We start from the raw sequence: 15136 nt of genomic DNA, 5'->3' as shown, positions 1-15136 counted from the left end.
GAAGCACTTCCACCACAAAAACCGTAGACAAACACCAAATCAGCATTTGTGCATGTGTGAAGATGTGTGGCATTCTTAACAATACTTCTAACACCAAACAGCACCAGGTTATAACTGCTTCTTGGTCACTTCTGATTCAGGGAGCTGTGTGCACCAGTTTCAAACAGCTGTAGCTCCATATCCATTGAGAATTGGACACATGTTTATATGAACTTTTTTACTCAGAATAATTGATACTATAATCTCCCAAAATATTTACTATTCCTCCTGAATCACCCTGTATATGACTGCACTAGATATGACTGCACATATACACATTTGATACAGTCAAGCTCGCTGCTTGCATGCCTATACACACAGTCGTGACTCCCTAAATTGCTGTTTTAGTTCACTTTCCCACATGGGCCGTATAAAAATTACTCGCGAGCCTTAAGGTTGGACACCACTGCTCTTCTCAACACTCTTAATTGAGGGCATAAAAAAGAGCACTAAGTGAATCCATATTAAGTGGGGAGAATTTATCCATAGAATATACCATAATGTAAATAACTTTAACTGATTGTCATGATCTGTGTTTTTGGCTGATTTTAAGGCATTATTTCTCTGTATAACAATATTAAATGTAGCAGGATCATTTAATGCTTTAAATAAAAACTTTAAATATATAACTTATGCAATAAACATAAAAATAATATATGTTCAATAAAATGCAAAAAAAAAGCTTACCTTAAAATTACAGAACCTTATATGTATGCCATATTCACATTATTTACAATTACAGCTTGTAGTGTTGTTGACTTTTAAATAACTCAAAACCATTAAATGTAGTGTAAATCTAGCACTCATCTGAATCCAATCTTTTTAGAATGTCCAATTTAGTTTTCAGCAAAAATTTCCAATAACTTTAAATTTAAAAAATTTAAATCTCATTTATTAGCACTTGATTTCTTTGTGGCCATTGTACAAAAAAGAAAAGTGTAAACTACCTAAATAGTGAGCTAAATCCAGTCACATGGACATAATATGTACATAAGCAATACGTAAACCAAAATTAAATTCAAAACAGCATTGCTGAGCAGGGAACTGTGCAGCTCAAAGCAACTACCTGTTAATTCTTAAAGAGAAGTTTTAAAAACAACACATTAATAAACTTCAGCTAAATAGAACCTCTAAGTGAGCACTCCTTGTCAATAACACAGCCAGGCAGAATGACATATAAAATGTATACATTACCAATGTATACATTGGTAATAGGAAAGAAGTGGTGCCGTGATTGCTTTGCTATATTTTCCACTTACATCAATGAATAACCATAGCATTTTACAGCTGTGAATAACCATTACATTTTACAGGAAACTTGTAGCAGTACAAAGCTACAGAAAATTAGCACAGAGATGTAAATTACACTAGTCAACATGCATTAAAAAAAAATTACGTAAGAATTAGCAAGAAATGTTCATGGGACAACATGAGCATTTCTTGCTAATTCTTACATTTTTTTTTTTTTTTTTTTTGTGGAAAGCATTGTTCTGTATAGTCTTACAGGCTGGGGCATGTTCAAATTCAAACCTTCCAAGAAACTCTATACTTGCAGAAGATGGCTGTTCAAACAAGTTCAGACCTGATGTAATACTGCTCACTTCTGTAGAATAGACTTCTCTTAGTTGTGTGCAGGGCATCATTTGGTTAAGGCATTGTTGTTTGTGATCCCTTTTTTAAGTGCTGTGTATACTTTTTGTGTAAGATGCCTTGTAAATATATCAATCATCCTAATAGTTTTTGTTACATATGTGGTGAGCTAACTTTTAAATCACAGAGACAAAACTTCACTCCTCTAGTTAAAAAAGCTTATGAACTTTATTTCAGATGTAAAGTGGATGATCAAGATTTCTGCTGTATCAGTTGTGTTAAATTACTCATTGCCTGGTTAAATGGATTTCACCATCATGAGCCATTTGCAGTTCTATGATTTGGAGGGAACCAAAAGACCATTCTACAGATTGCCATTTTCGTTTAACAAATATTTCAGGGATTACCTCTAAATCTAAATATGCCATAAATATCCAAATATACTATCAGCTATAAGATTTGTTTTACACAGTGCAGAACTATCTGTATCAAAATCACTGAAAATTTACAATTTAGATGAAAAATATGAACCAGACAATTTTGAGTTTGATGGTGAGACTCAGAATGACTATGAAGAAGACTAGCAAGTTAGTGACTCCACATATAAAGCATTTAAGTGATGTGTTCATCCTTGTAACCACACTTAATATCTTAAGAGGAACTAAATGATCTTGTTCATGATTTTTCATCGATTCCTCAAAAGCAAGTTTGAAAGCAGTGTTGTTCCATAATAGAAATATATTACCAACAGTAATGTATTTCTGTTGTGGAACATGAAACTTCTCTTCAAACACTTCAAGTATGAACAGTTTTCGTGGTATACCTGTGGTGACCTTAAAATAATTGCTCCTTTACTAGGACTACAACTTGACTATACCAAATATTGCTGCTTTATTTATGAATGGGACAGTAGAGATAAGAAAAACCATTATATTAAAAACAATGGCCTCAAATAAAAAAAAAACTAATTCCCTATAATTTATTACCACCCCTGCATACTAAACTTGGTTTAATAAAAAATTTTGTCAAAACAATGCATTGAAATGGAGCAGCTTTTCTTTATCTCAAAAAGAAATTTACTAGAATCAGTGAGAACAAAATCAAAGAGGGCATATTTGTGGGACCCAAACTGGATGAAAAATGAACATTTTGGAGAAGAGTTAAATGAAATTGAACTCACTTAAATTCACTCATATCTTATGAGTGAACTCACAAAAAAAGTTACTGAAAATTTTTTTGGAAATTTCAAGGCTGAAAATTTTCAAGAAAAAGTCAATGAGCTTTTCCAAGGCCTATGATGTTATGGGATGTAATATATCCCTAAAGATCTATTTCTTGGATTCACATTTGGACCTCTTCCCAAAAAACCTAGGAGTTGTCAGTGATGAGCACAGAGAGCATTTCCAGCAAACTATTTCCACAATGAAAAAAAGGTACTGGGGCAAGTGGAGCCCATGTATGCTGGCTGATTATTGTTGGATGCTGAGGAGGGATGTTCTTCATGCAAAATACAATAGGAAATCATCAGGAGCTACATTACAGTTCTATAGGGTGGCCACTGAAAGACTGAAGGGTTTGAAAAAATCATAACTTGTTCATTTTTAATCTTTTTTATTTTCTTTTTTTACAGGTTATAGAGCATCCCTTGGAGATTAAAATGTGTCCACTGAAAGACTGACCACCCTTTCAGAATCTTCTGAAGCGATGTTCTGGCAATAGTTGAGCAGAGCGACGACGGGAAGAAGCAGATGGATCCTCAAGAACACTGCCGTACAGTTTCCACCACTGCATCAGTGCGCACAGTGCACTTAAGACTTCTTCCCGGAAGATTACTGACTGATCCAGTTATTTCAAACCGGGCAATTAGGTTTCGAATCATGTTATCGCTAGGAGGACTTTAAAATGTTGCCGTTATTTTCTCTGAGTTTCAATAATTGATCTTTTAAAATCATATGTAGCCATTTTAATCTCCAAGGGATGCTCTATAACCTGTAAAAAAAGAAAATAAAAAAGATTAAAAATGAACAAGTTATGACTTTTTAAAACCCTTCAGTCTTTCAGTGGCCACCCTGTATAAAGATAACAAGTAAGTTCATCTTTCAAAAAAGAAAGTGTTCTAGTGTCATCTATTTTAATATTTGTATAAAATCATGTTAAAACTGTGGATGATGGATAAAAACTGATTTAATATTTGAAGCCATCACAAAAAAATACTTTCAAATTCACTTATTTTGATATGTGTAACAGAAAAAAAAAAGTATTCTTTTGTTTATCAGTGTTATGCATGGAGATAAAAAATAACTTTGGGCAATAAACAGTTTCAAAATTTTCCCTATATAAATTGAAAATGCTTTGCAGCATTTCCAATTTGGCCTGCAATTCAGCCATTTGCTCATTAATAACAATATCAGTTAAAAGTCAATTTAAATCAAGTACTGTGAATTTCAGTTGTTTAGAAAATTGAACTAACAAGCAGTAAAAAAATTTTTTAAATTGGTCTGTCAGACACATAAACACCTCCTAAGGGTATCTCCTCATAGGGCATTTGGAGTAAACACAGCTATTCCATGAAAACAGAGCGCAACTCTGGGGAAGGTTATCAAAAATAAAGTGCACTATAGCAACAAGTGCTAAGTGAACACTGCTCTATGGTGGAGAACAATATATATATATAGATATAGATATATATATTACATAAGTGTTTACCAATACTGTGATATATATGAGCTTGTAATATTCCTTTAATAAGTTTTTTTGGCTAAGGTAAAGAAAGACAACACAAGAATCATGGCCACACTGAAGTGTGGTAGCAACAAACTAGTTTGCTGCTACCACACTTCAGCGCTGCTCGCTCAGCAAACAGATGACATATGTTGTTGGTCCAGAGTGAGAATGATGTATTGGCTGACATGTAGGCATGACAGATAATGTATCGATTAGTGTGTTAACATAACATACAGTTTCCTAACCTAATCATAAAGGTTAAGTTAAGAAACCGTATTTCTATAATGCATTAAGGGCTTATGCCTCAGGGTGCAAGAGAGTTAGACCATGTACAAGTTAGTGCAACTGCATCATATAAGTACACAGCCAATTCTAGATTAGCAAATTATTTGCAAAAGCGGCATCGTTTAAGTCATATCTCATATTATGAATACCTTCACGACGAGTTGCCATGACATTGCACTACTTCAAATAAGTAACGCTTCACCTAAAGGAGAAGACTGTGATTACTTATTCTCAGCAGATACCACCATCCAGATGGCACCGTTTCAGGGCTATTTTGTATATGTGTGGGATAATAACTCGACTATCCACTTGTCCCTATTAGACTTAGAAAAGCAAAAAGGTAGAGGGAAAGTAATAGTAGGAGTGGAAGAGGAAAAGAAATGGTGTAGAAGAATAAAAGGGACAGTACTTCCTTCAATTCACACTCAAAAACTCATCGAATAGGCAACGCTTCCCCAGTGGAGAAGGACTGCTGTTACCTATTCTTGGAAACTCGTGACATCATCAGGCTCCCCCGGTGCCATTTGAGGGCTATTTGGCCCTTCTTGATGGGTGGGTAGGTACCCCAGGGCTATTTGGCCCTTCGGTGGATAGGTAGGTATCCAAGTGATGTAATGATGGCAAAACAGTTATGAAGTATAACTCCACAATATGAGAGATACCTGATGGTGTATAAGATGAATTAAGACTATAATGCATTAAGGGCTTATGCCTCAGGCTGCGAGAGAGTTAGACCATGTATAAGTTAGTGCAACTGCATCATATTAGTACACAGCCAATTCTAGATTAGCAAATTATTTGCAAAAGCGAGTTATACTTCATAACTGTTTTGCCATCATAACATCACTTGGGTACCTACCCACCCACCAAAGAAGGGCCAAATAGCCCTGAAACTGTGCCATCTGGGTGGTGATATCCGCTAAGAATAAGTAACCACAGTCTTCTCCTTTATGTGAAGCATTACTTATTCGAAGTAGTGCAATGTCATGGCAACTCATCACGAAGGTATTCACAATGTGAGATATGACTTAAATGATGCTGCTTTTGCAAATAATTTGCTAATCTAGAATTGGCTGTGTGCTAATATGATGAAGTTGCACTAACTTGTACATGGAAACTGTATTTTCTAATCTAACCTTAAAGCTTAGGTTAGAGAAAAAAGAAAAGGTTTCTTTATTTTTCATTATGTTTCCTAACATGATCTTACATGTTAGGTTAGGAAATAATAGGAAAAGGTTTCCTTACCCAACTTTAAAGATTAGGTTAGGAAATAATAGAAAAAGAAAGAAAGATTCTTTATATACATATACGTATCATAACGTCAGTCAATCATTTTAACGCTATGATGTTACCATCTATTGTGTTCACGCACCAATCGGTACATTGTCTGTCACACCTGTGTCAATCGATATATCATTCTCAACTTCTGCTGCAGACTGGTAGCATGCATTGCCTGTTTACCGAGCATGCGGCATGAAGCTGTGATAGCAGCAGTCTGTGTATTGCTGCTACTGCCACCGATAACACACACCATCTGTTTACCAAATGAGCAGTACTAAAGTGTAGTAGCGACAAACCACTCTGGTAAATTTCCTGCAGTTCATGTGTTGGCTTTCTTTACCTTAGCTGTTTTTTTTTTAAACAAAAGTGAAAGTTATTTCCAGACTCATTCTGCTAGGTTTGTGGATATTTTATAGGTATGAAACAGATGAACCATAACATCACTGGTAGCACCAAGTTCTGCAATGTATATGAAGCCTATTTTTAAATGCCTATGAGTGATCAGGACAAGTTGTGAGCATCTGCTGTGGTAGTTTCAAGCCAACATTAGAGGTAGTCATAAGTGTATGCCATTTGCTTTACCTCAAATGTGGAGAGATTTCACAAACTGTCATGATCACTGTTACTTTGGTATGTTGGACAGATCCAAATTTTAAAGTCTACGGATCAAAAATCTGTATATTATTCTCTTTTATTCCAGAGTCACACAATGCAGCCCTCCCAATTCCCGATCCATATTCTAGAGAAAAGTCTTCAGAACTGGATGATGAATCTTTTGAACAGGATAATTGGGATTACACCTGAGAAGCTTATTAAAGTAAAGTGCCACATTTTCCTAATCAGCAAGAACTGGATGACTTAGTGAGGAACTTTGGTCCAACCAAACCCAATGCACAGCTCCTGACATCTTATTTAAGAGTGGAGTTTACTAGAACCCAGTTTCAAGACTTCCATATAAAGAAAAAGGCATGTGAGTTATGCATGTTTTTACATTGCAGAATCTGTGTTACTGTTTTGATTTGATTATTCTTTGTGGAGAAATTATGTCACAATTCAGGAGAGTGGCTTCTTTTCATAGACAGTTCAAGTAAAAGTGAAATCTGTATTGCTTCACAATAGGAATATACACCGACTGATTCCTGTTGCACACTCTATTCATATTAAAGAAGATTACAGAAATGTGAAGCATGTGTTGGAGAAGATCAAATTTTAAAAGTATAAATAGGATGTCTGTGGGGACATCAAGATGCCGAGTTCCTACTGGGTTTGCAAATGGCTTCACAAAGTTATTATTAATATCAGTATTAGTAGTGTCAAATGATACAAGAAAGCAAGCTTATACAGCATCAGCCAAAAAAAAAAAAAAAACTTCCCATTTCACCTATCCATCCATCCAACAGTCTGTCCAGCTCTTCCGTAAATTTATTCAAGATATCCACTTCGATAACATCAGATGGAAGTATGTTCCAGTAATCAACCACCCATTGGCTAAAGGTAAACTTCCGCACATCTATTCTGCAACCATTCTTCTTCAATTTGAATTTATGTCCCCTCACATATGTAATCTGAACAAGAGGAAGAATCCATCAGGTTTGAGCTTTCTTGATCCATTCAATGCCTTAAACACCTCAATCAGATCACCTTGCAGGTGCTAGTCTCCAGATATTGCAATTTGTGGATTTGAAGCCTTTCTTGCTAAGAGAACCCCTTCATTCCCTTTACCATTCTCATTACCCTTCTCTGTACCTGCTCCAGCAGCTCTACATCCTTCCTAAAAGGAGATCTCCAGATCTGTATGCAGTACTCAAGGTGAGGCCTGATCATTGCCTTATACAATAGAATAATCCCCTCCTTATTGCTGCTAGCAAAATTCTTGTATATCATTGACAAAACCCCACATGCTGTCCTGGCAGCCTATTTGCATTGCTCAGAGAACTTCATATTTGACTGAACAATTACCCTGAGTGTAGTACCACATAGATGGTACATTAATCCAGAATTACTGCTGTACCCCTATACAGTACTTTGCATTTGTCAGTGTTAAATCTCAATTACCATTTTTAAGCTCAACTGCCTAATTTTTCTATATCTTGTTGCAGTAGCATACCACCATTATTGTCATTAACCACCCTGCCAATCATCATACCATCTGAAAACTTAGACATTAAGCCTGATATACTTTCATCAATATCATTAATAAATAAAGAAAACAACAATGGGCCCAGCACTTAACCCTAGAGGACTCCACTGATAACATTAGTCCACAAAGAGCAGTGTCCACTGATAACAATTCGCTGTCTTCTCCCACTGAACCATCCCTTTAAGTTCTCTTGCTTTCACTGCCAGTGGGACAGCAGTGCAGTAAATCCACACCAGAGGAGAGGAGAGGAGAGAAGGGGGAAGGGAGGTGAGTGGAGGGGAGGTGTATGTAGGGGAGAGGAATGATTTGCCAGAGTTCAGTTATAACCCATTGTACATAATGTATGTAAATGATCCCATTGCACATAATATAATAAATGTAGACCATCACACATAATGCAGTAAATAACTGGTGGAAGCGAGACTGTTTCTAAGAAACAGTTTTGCTTCCACCAGTGCACATCTTTGCCTTTTGTGGTTAGTGCGATCATCCTGAATTAAGAAGTAGATGTAGTCAGCCATCTTAGCTTAGTGAAAGCGAGACTGTTTCTTAGAAACAGTCTCGCTTCCATCACTCCCTATCACGCTGGGATTGACTAAACAATTGTAAATGCACTGGATCCTTGGTGCTTGAAAGTGATATGCTTCATAATGCTTGAAAATTACACCATCAAGCATAAATAATCTGTTTCCCAAAATTCTCTGATAAAAAAGTAAAAGAGGGCATATTTAGTAGACCCCCAAGTTAGGCAGATGTTGGCTTCACAAAGAGCTGGAAGGAAAAAATGGCTGATGCTTAGTGAAATGCCTGGAAATTGTTTCACCCTGTAGTGAACTGCTTTCTTGGTAATATTAAGAGTGAAAATTACAAAGCACTAGTCATGTTTGAAATTGAAAAGAACTAGTTCAGCTTGAAAAAAATCCGGGTTGAAAAAAATCTACCTGAATTTTTCAGATCAAATCTGAGTGATGTCAGCAAAGGGCATGGGAAGAGAGGTTCCACTAGAACATACAATCAATAGACAAGTGGTACCAGTGAAGGTGGGATTAAGATGGCTGACTATATCTGCTTCTTCATTCAGGATGATCACACTAACCACAAAAGGCAAAGATGTTCAAATGTACATTTTTCAGGAAATATTTTGATCAACCAAAGGAGAGTTTCTACTTTTTAATTTGTGATTTTTTTAACTTGTTTGCTTTTAGAAAAGATAAATACTCTATTCCATACAAAAGTTAAACACTGTCAATATCTAAATCTGATATAATATTACAGTATTACATATTTACGTTTTTTCATTTCTGGGGAAACCATTGATGCTATGCAAAAACTAGGGTCCTAAGCAGAATTAGCATACCCAAATTCATAAAGATCAAGAAATGCAGATAAATATAACCTTTTTTGAAAATCTGCCGTAATTGAATGTATTTGAAATGTAATACAATGCACATATTTACCTAGCTTGCTACACATATTAGGCACATTATGGCCTTTGCTGGCCTTGTGCTGCAAAGCCTACAATCAAACAATAGCCACACATATTATTACTAGTATATGAGTATTTACAGGGTTTCCCCCCCCCCTTTTCTGAGAAAAAGAGCTAGAATGCAAAAATTTTGAGCCAACACTGTATAAATGAACATGAAAAAATTACTTTAGAACATATAAATCCATTTTATAATGAAGTATAGTTTTCCTTTTGTGGCATAAAGCAGACAGTAATTATTTATTACAATTTATGAAAATAAAGTATGTGTTCTTACTCTACCAGAAGAATTCACCTTTTTTGCTTTAAAGCATACAAATGTTTAATAGAAGCATTTTTAAGGTTTATTGCAGTTATGCCCCTCCCCTTACGAGCAGAGAAAAGTATATTTTCTTTTATTTTTTTTTCATATATTTTCTAAGTATTGATATAAATTAATGGACATACAGTAAACCCCCGCTATTCACAGGGGTTACGTTCCTGAGAAATGCCACGAACACCGAAAAAGCGAATACTGAGTTATGGCTCCCATAGTAATAAAGGGGTTCCATTCCAAAGTATGAAATATATAAGAAAAACTAGTCTAAAATTTTGTCTATGTATGTATTATATGTACCTTCATAATATGACTATGTACACAGACAGTACATAGTAAAAAATCGAAATGAAAATAAGAAACAATTTAATATTAAATGTAATATTTATTAGAAATTTCAAACCAGCGCCTTTACTAGCTAAAAAACTTATCCCGCCAGTGCTATCAAGTTTCGTTAAAGTGTTGATAAAGGAGTTTTGCCTTTTCACGAATGATGAGTGAACTTAACGGAATTTTATTTTGAGTTCGGTCTTCTATCCACAGATTTAAAGCTTTTTCCATTTTTTCTAATTTAACATCACGAGTTACAGAGCAAATTTTTGAAGCAATTAGTGCGTTTTCATGGACACTACGGCGGATTTTTTCTTCTGATTTCTTGATTGATCGTACCATTGAATCATTGATTTTATAATGTTTTGTCACTGAGGAGACATTTTCACCATTAGAAATTTTATCTAATAACTCAATTTTATTCGCTAATGTCATCACCTTCTTTGATCTTTTCACATTTCCCTTGTTATTCGTAGCCATATTTTTGTACGGTTAGAAAGAACTTATCCACAATAAAGTCACTTTCTTCCGTTAACACACTCGAAAAAGTCTGTTTTACACTGCAAAACAGTAGATTTATCACTTTTGTAAGCATATCAATTTATAAGCATATAAATTAAAAACAAATGACGAAACTTCCCATGGCAAGTGCATAACACATACTGAACAAGGATTAGCGAGAAACATCCACGCTCGCGATTTTGTCACCCCTCTCCCCCCACCCACTGAGTGCTGTTTTGACCGGGGAAGATAATTTTAGCCACGCCCATGTTTTTTATGGCGAAAAATGTTCACAGTGCTTTAAAATTCACATTTTTTTTTAGGTTTCATTTTATATTAAATCAGCGTGAATAGCGGAAGTTTACTGTATTCTGCTGGCGCCTCCGTAGCCAGGTGGGAAGGAGCAGCAGTGCATAGCACACGCTTCTTGATTAGACCGGGGTTCGAGCCCGTCACCACCAAATACGGAGAATGCGGAAAGGTCAGGGAATGACCACCGCATATCCCGGAGCAATATGGCCTTAGTTGCTAATGCTCCTAAAAAATCAAATAACAAACAAACTGTATTCTGCTATTATTTCTTGTAAAAAAAGTGAGTGATTTATTGTCATGGACAATAATAATTCACTGATTATAACACAATACTGATACTCAATATCAGTCAAATTTCTATACAAAACATGTTAGTCTGACTCATTCTTTCCCGAGGAGAGAGAATATAAAGATGCATTATAAAATTCATAAAATCGCAATTTTAAAAAAATCAAGTTCAGAAAAGATCAAATTCAAAAAAATTTCCCTTATATTTCTCACTTTTTAAATGCACCACTATTAAAATGAAGTGTGAATGAGGATATAAACTGCATATGAGTGAAAGTAGAGTGCACTAAAAGTTTTCACATTTCTAATCCAAAAAATTCTAGTGCATTGATAAGATATAATGATATTAATCAATTTCTTGACATATCAACTGAATTTTGTGAACCTTAAATACTACAGGTAACTAGTAACAGTTGTGTTATTTATATTTCTGAGCAATTTTAAATCTATCGATATAACTAACACAGCCTGATGATTAGGCTTAGCTTATACTAAAACTGGCTTTTCATTTTTTTAGATAAAAGCTGACCTGTATTAAAAATTTTCTTGTTTCTAAATTTTAAAAGTTGGCAGGTATAACAATACTATTAATACTCACAATGTGAGCAGTTGTCCTCTGAATTCGTGGTGGATTAACGCTTTTAATGATGGTGCATTTTTCATTCTTATAAGACAACCAATATAAAGGATCATGAGCAGCTTCGGCACATTCACTTCTCAAGGCACATCTGAAGGAAATATTGAACAATAAAAATTAAATTAAATTAAAATTTCTTTATTGCTGCAAAGTGCAGTACAAGTACAAGGAACAATAATACTCATCATGGTGACATAGCCAGGAGTTTTACATAAAGGCAGAAAATTATACATGTGATTAAAAATTAGGAAAAGAAAAAGTTACATATGAAAATTATAAGTTCCTGTAGTCTCATCAGTGCACTGATGAGACTACAGGAATGGATACAACTTGTTTCCATTATAAAGGAGAACTCCTATGAGCCTTTGCTTTTGCTTTGATGAGTCAATAAACAGCCTCAATTCCATTGGTTAGTAGAAAATTCCAAAAAAGTTCATAACTGCAAGAATGCTGTTGCAATATATCATTAAGCCTTCTTCAGGAAATTGGGGAACCAATTCTTTTTCATGATGTCTACACAATGAAAAGACTATTCCCGGAGTCAGTAGATTCTTGGATTTCAGTCTTCACCCTGAAAGCTCTGCAGACCCTTTGGTTGGATTTGTATCTCTAGTGATATCATTGAGTTTACTTTGTATAAATAGCTGTGGTTCACAGTTATGAATTTTTTCATCACAATATTTATATCATCCATTAGATCACAAATGTCAAATTTAGTACCTGAGGCATGAACAATTATTGGAGATGGTACCAGTAGTTCAGGTTCATGGGATACTGGCCTTACAGCTGAAGTAATGTTGATGAATAATTTTGGGGTACACAATGCTGTGCTTATTCTTCATGTTATAACTTGCTACATTTACAGAATAAAAGTAGCCATCATTAATAAGATCCCAAGATTCCCTCCACACCTTGGGCATGGCAAATGCCATAGCCTTCTTATAACATTTCCATAATCATAAGCCCTCTATGCATGTATAGCACACTTTGTGGGGGATCAGCTTTTATCTTGGTCACCTAATTTAATTCCAAAATATGCAGCATATACATTTTTCACAAATGTGTCATATCCTGCCTTTGTTTTGCTACAGCATAATTACCACAAATGTAACAAGATATATTTGGACCATTCACATAACCATGAGTTTCCATTGTCAAAGACACAGAAAATGAAAATCACATACTAGTTAGTAAAATTGCACCAGAAAAGAACTGAATGTGGAAGAAACACTTTGCATGTTTATATAGCTACCTGACTTACAGGTCTCAACATATCTGGGGCACATCTATTCCTGTCAGTCACAAAGGAAATAATGTTTTCTCAGATACTCATTCCACGTACACATGGTATAAGTATCTAAGAAAATAATTCATACAGTTTGTAAAAAAAAAGCTATATGTGGTAGGTAAAAATGGTTTGTATTTTTAGAAATAGCACTAAAAATAGGGACACCCAGGAACACCATGAATTTTGTAAACTTCAAAATCTATGCAGACTAATGCCATCTGTGGGGATGGATTGTTAGGTGGATAGCATATAAGCTTGCTTCCTTGCATTATTTGCTACTACTAATACTAATATTAAATGCCTTGACTCTATAATTGTCTTGAATTAAACAAAACAACATATGGTTTCTCAGTGAACTGAAAGGCATAAATTACATGCACAATTCAGAAACATGCTCACCTGCAGCTAGCCAAGATGAATATATCAACCATATAGTTAAATAGTCACAATTTACTTTTTGGCCAAACAGAACATAAAATAGCCAATGAAGAAAATAAACTAAAATATGAAATAGAACTTATATTCTGAAAGTTTAGGCCTCTATCAAATTCAAACTAAACTCACTTATTTTCCAGTGAACACCAACCACAATATGGATCTTGAGCTCCAAGGCATTCTCCACAGGTTCTGTATGCCTGACATTCTTGTACCTTTACCATAGCCACCTATTTACAAATATATAAGAATTTATGAGTAGGAAAAACATAGTTTAACTTGGTGCAACTTAATAAAAAAAGCTGTACAACAATTAATTATGTGGTTACATATTTGTTACTAAAAAATTGCTTACATATTCTTGAACTGCCAAGTCATAAAACTGTGTGAACCACCTAATCAGAGAATTACTTAACCCATCACTATTAAGACCTTGGACGGTTTGAGCAGGCTCAATGATGATAGGATACTTCTGCTTGCTCAGATTAAGAAACTGAGGGGGGGGGGCATAGATTCCAATTGAATAAAGACAGTTGTAGAATGGATGTGCGGAATTTTTGCCTTTAGCCAGCAGGTAGTTGACTGTTGGAACAGACTTCCATCTGTTGTTAGCATTAGTATTAGTATTGATGCAAGAAAGCAAGCTTATGCAGCATCAGCCAAAAAAAAAAAAAAAAAAAAAAAAACACTTCCACTTCACCCCTCTGTTCATTCAAAATACCTGTCCAGCTGAGCCTTGTTGTAGAAGTTAATAGATCAAATAAATTTAAGGCTGAAGGGTTTTTTTTTTTTTTTTTTTTGCTGATGCTATATAAGCTTGCTTTCTTGCATCATATGCCTCAACTAATGGTAATGCTAATTAGCACAATATTTTGTGATATGAAAGGCAAAAAGATATACTGGCACTTTTTCCATTTTCAGAAGTTTATAATGCACCCATAATATGAATAATTTCCATACAATTTTTTTCTGGTCAATAATATTATAAAAGTACATTAATTTTAACATACTGTATATTCCTAATGGAAATAATTTTTTTAATTACTATTTTAAATCTAAGTAAATAAATAGTCAAATTTTTCACACACCAATCTTCAAAAATTTATAAAACTATATATGAATATTTTTAACTGACATTTTTATTTTTAGTCACTAATATTGAACTCATTATAAAATTATATTATCAGTATCACAGTCACAGAGAGTTTTAATTTTTTTTTTTAAATGTCCATAGTGGAAACAGTTATATAAGAAAATTTTGCTTTTATAATTTTTAGCAGCTGATAAAGCAGTCATGTATGCATTTTTCTCATCAATATTTTTTTTTCTCATCACTAATATGATAAACACTATAAAACTATAATGTGATTTTCATAAGTGCAACAGTTATTGATATCTTTTTTATTTTAAATATCATAATCTAAGTGGTTATGCAGTCTGATATTCTGGCTTTGTGCCAGAAATACAATGTGATGAAAAAATGG

At 34.5% G+C, this 15136-nt stretch overlaps 1 protein-coding gene across 1 annotated transcript in view; it reads right to left on the bottom strand.

Moving 5' to 3' along the window:
- LOC150080683 (plexin-A2-like) overlaps nt 1-15136 on the bottom strand; it is a 221690-nt gene that overhangs the window by 170960 nt on the left and 35594 nt on the right. The window contains exons 5-6 of the mRNA XM_090381092.1: nt 13782-13882; nt 11891-12020 (exon numbers count right to left, since the gene is read on the bottom strand). Coding sequence (XP_090237218.1) covers nt 11891-12020; nt 13782-13882 — 231 coding nt within the window. The remainder of the gene's footprint in view (nt 1-11890; nt 12021-13781; nt 13883-15136) is intronic.

This window comes from Mastigoproctus giganteus, chromosome 9, assembly GCF_048544385.1.
Source record: "Mastigoproctus giganteus isolate SK-2022 chromosome 9, ASM4854438v1, whole genome shotgun sequence".
Lineage (NCBI taxonomy): Eukaryota > Metazoa > Arthropoda > Arachnida > Uropygi > Thelyphonidae > Mastigoproctus > Mastigoproctus giganteus.
Note: the sequence above shows the minus strand (reverse complement) of the source record. Positions and strands in the feature narration are given on the sequence as shown.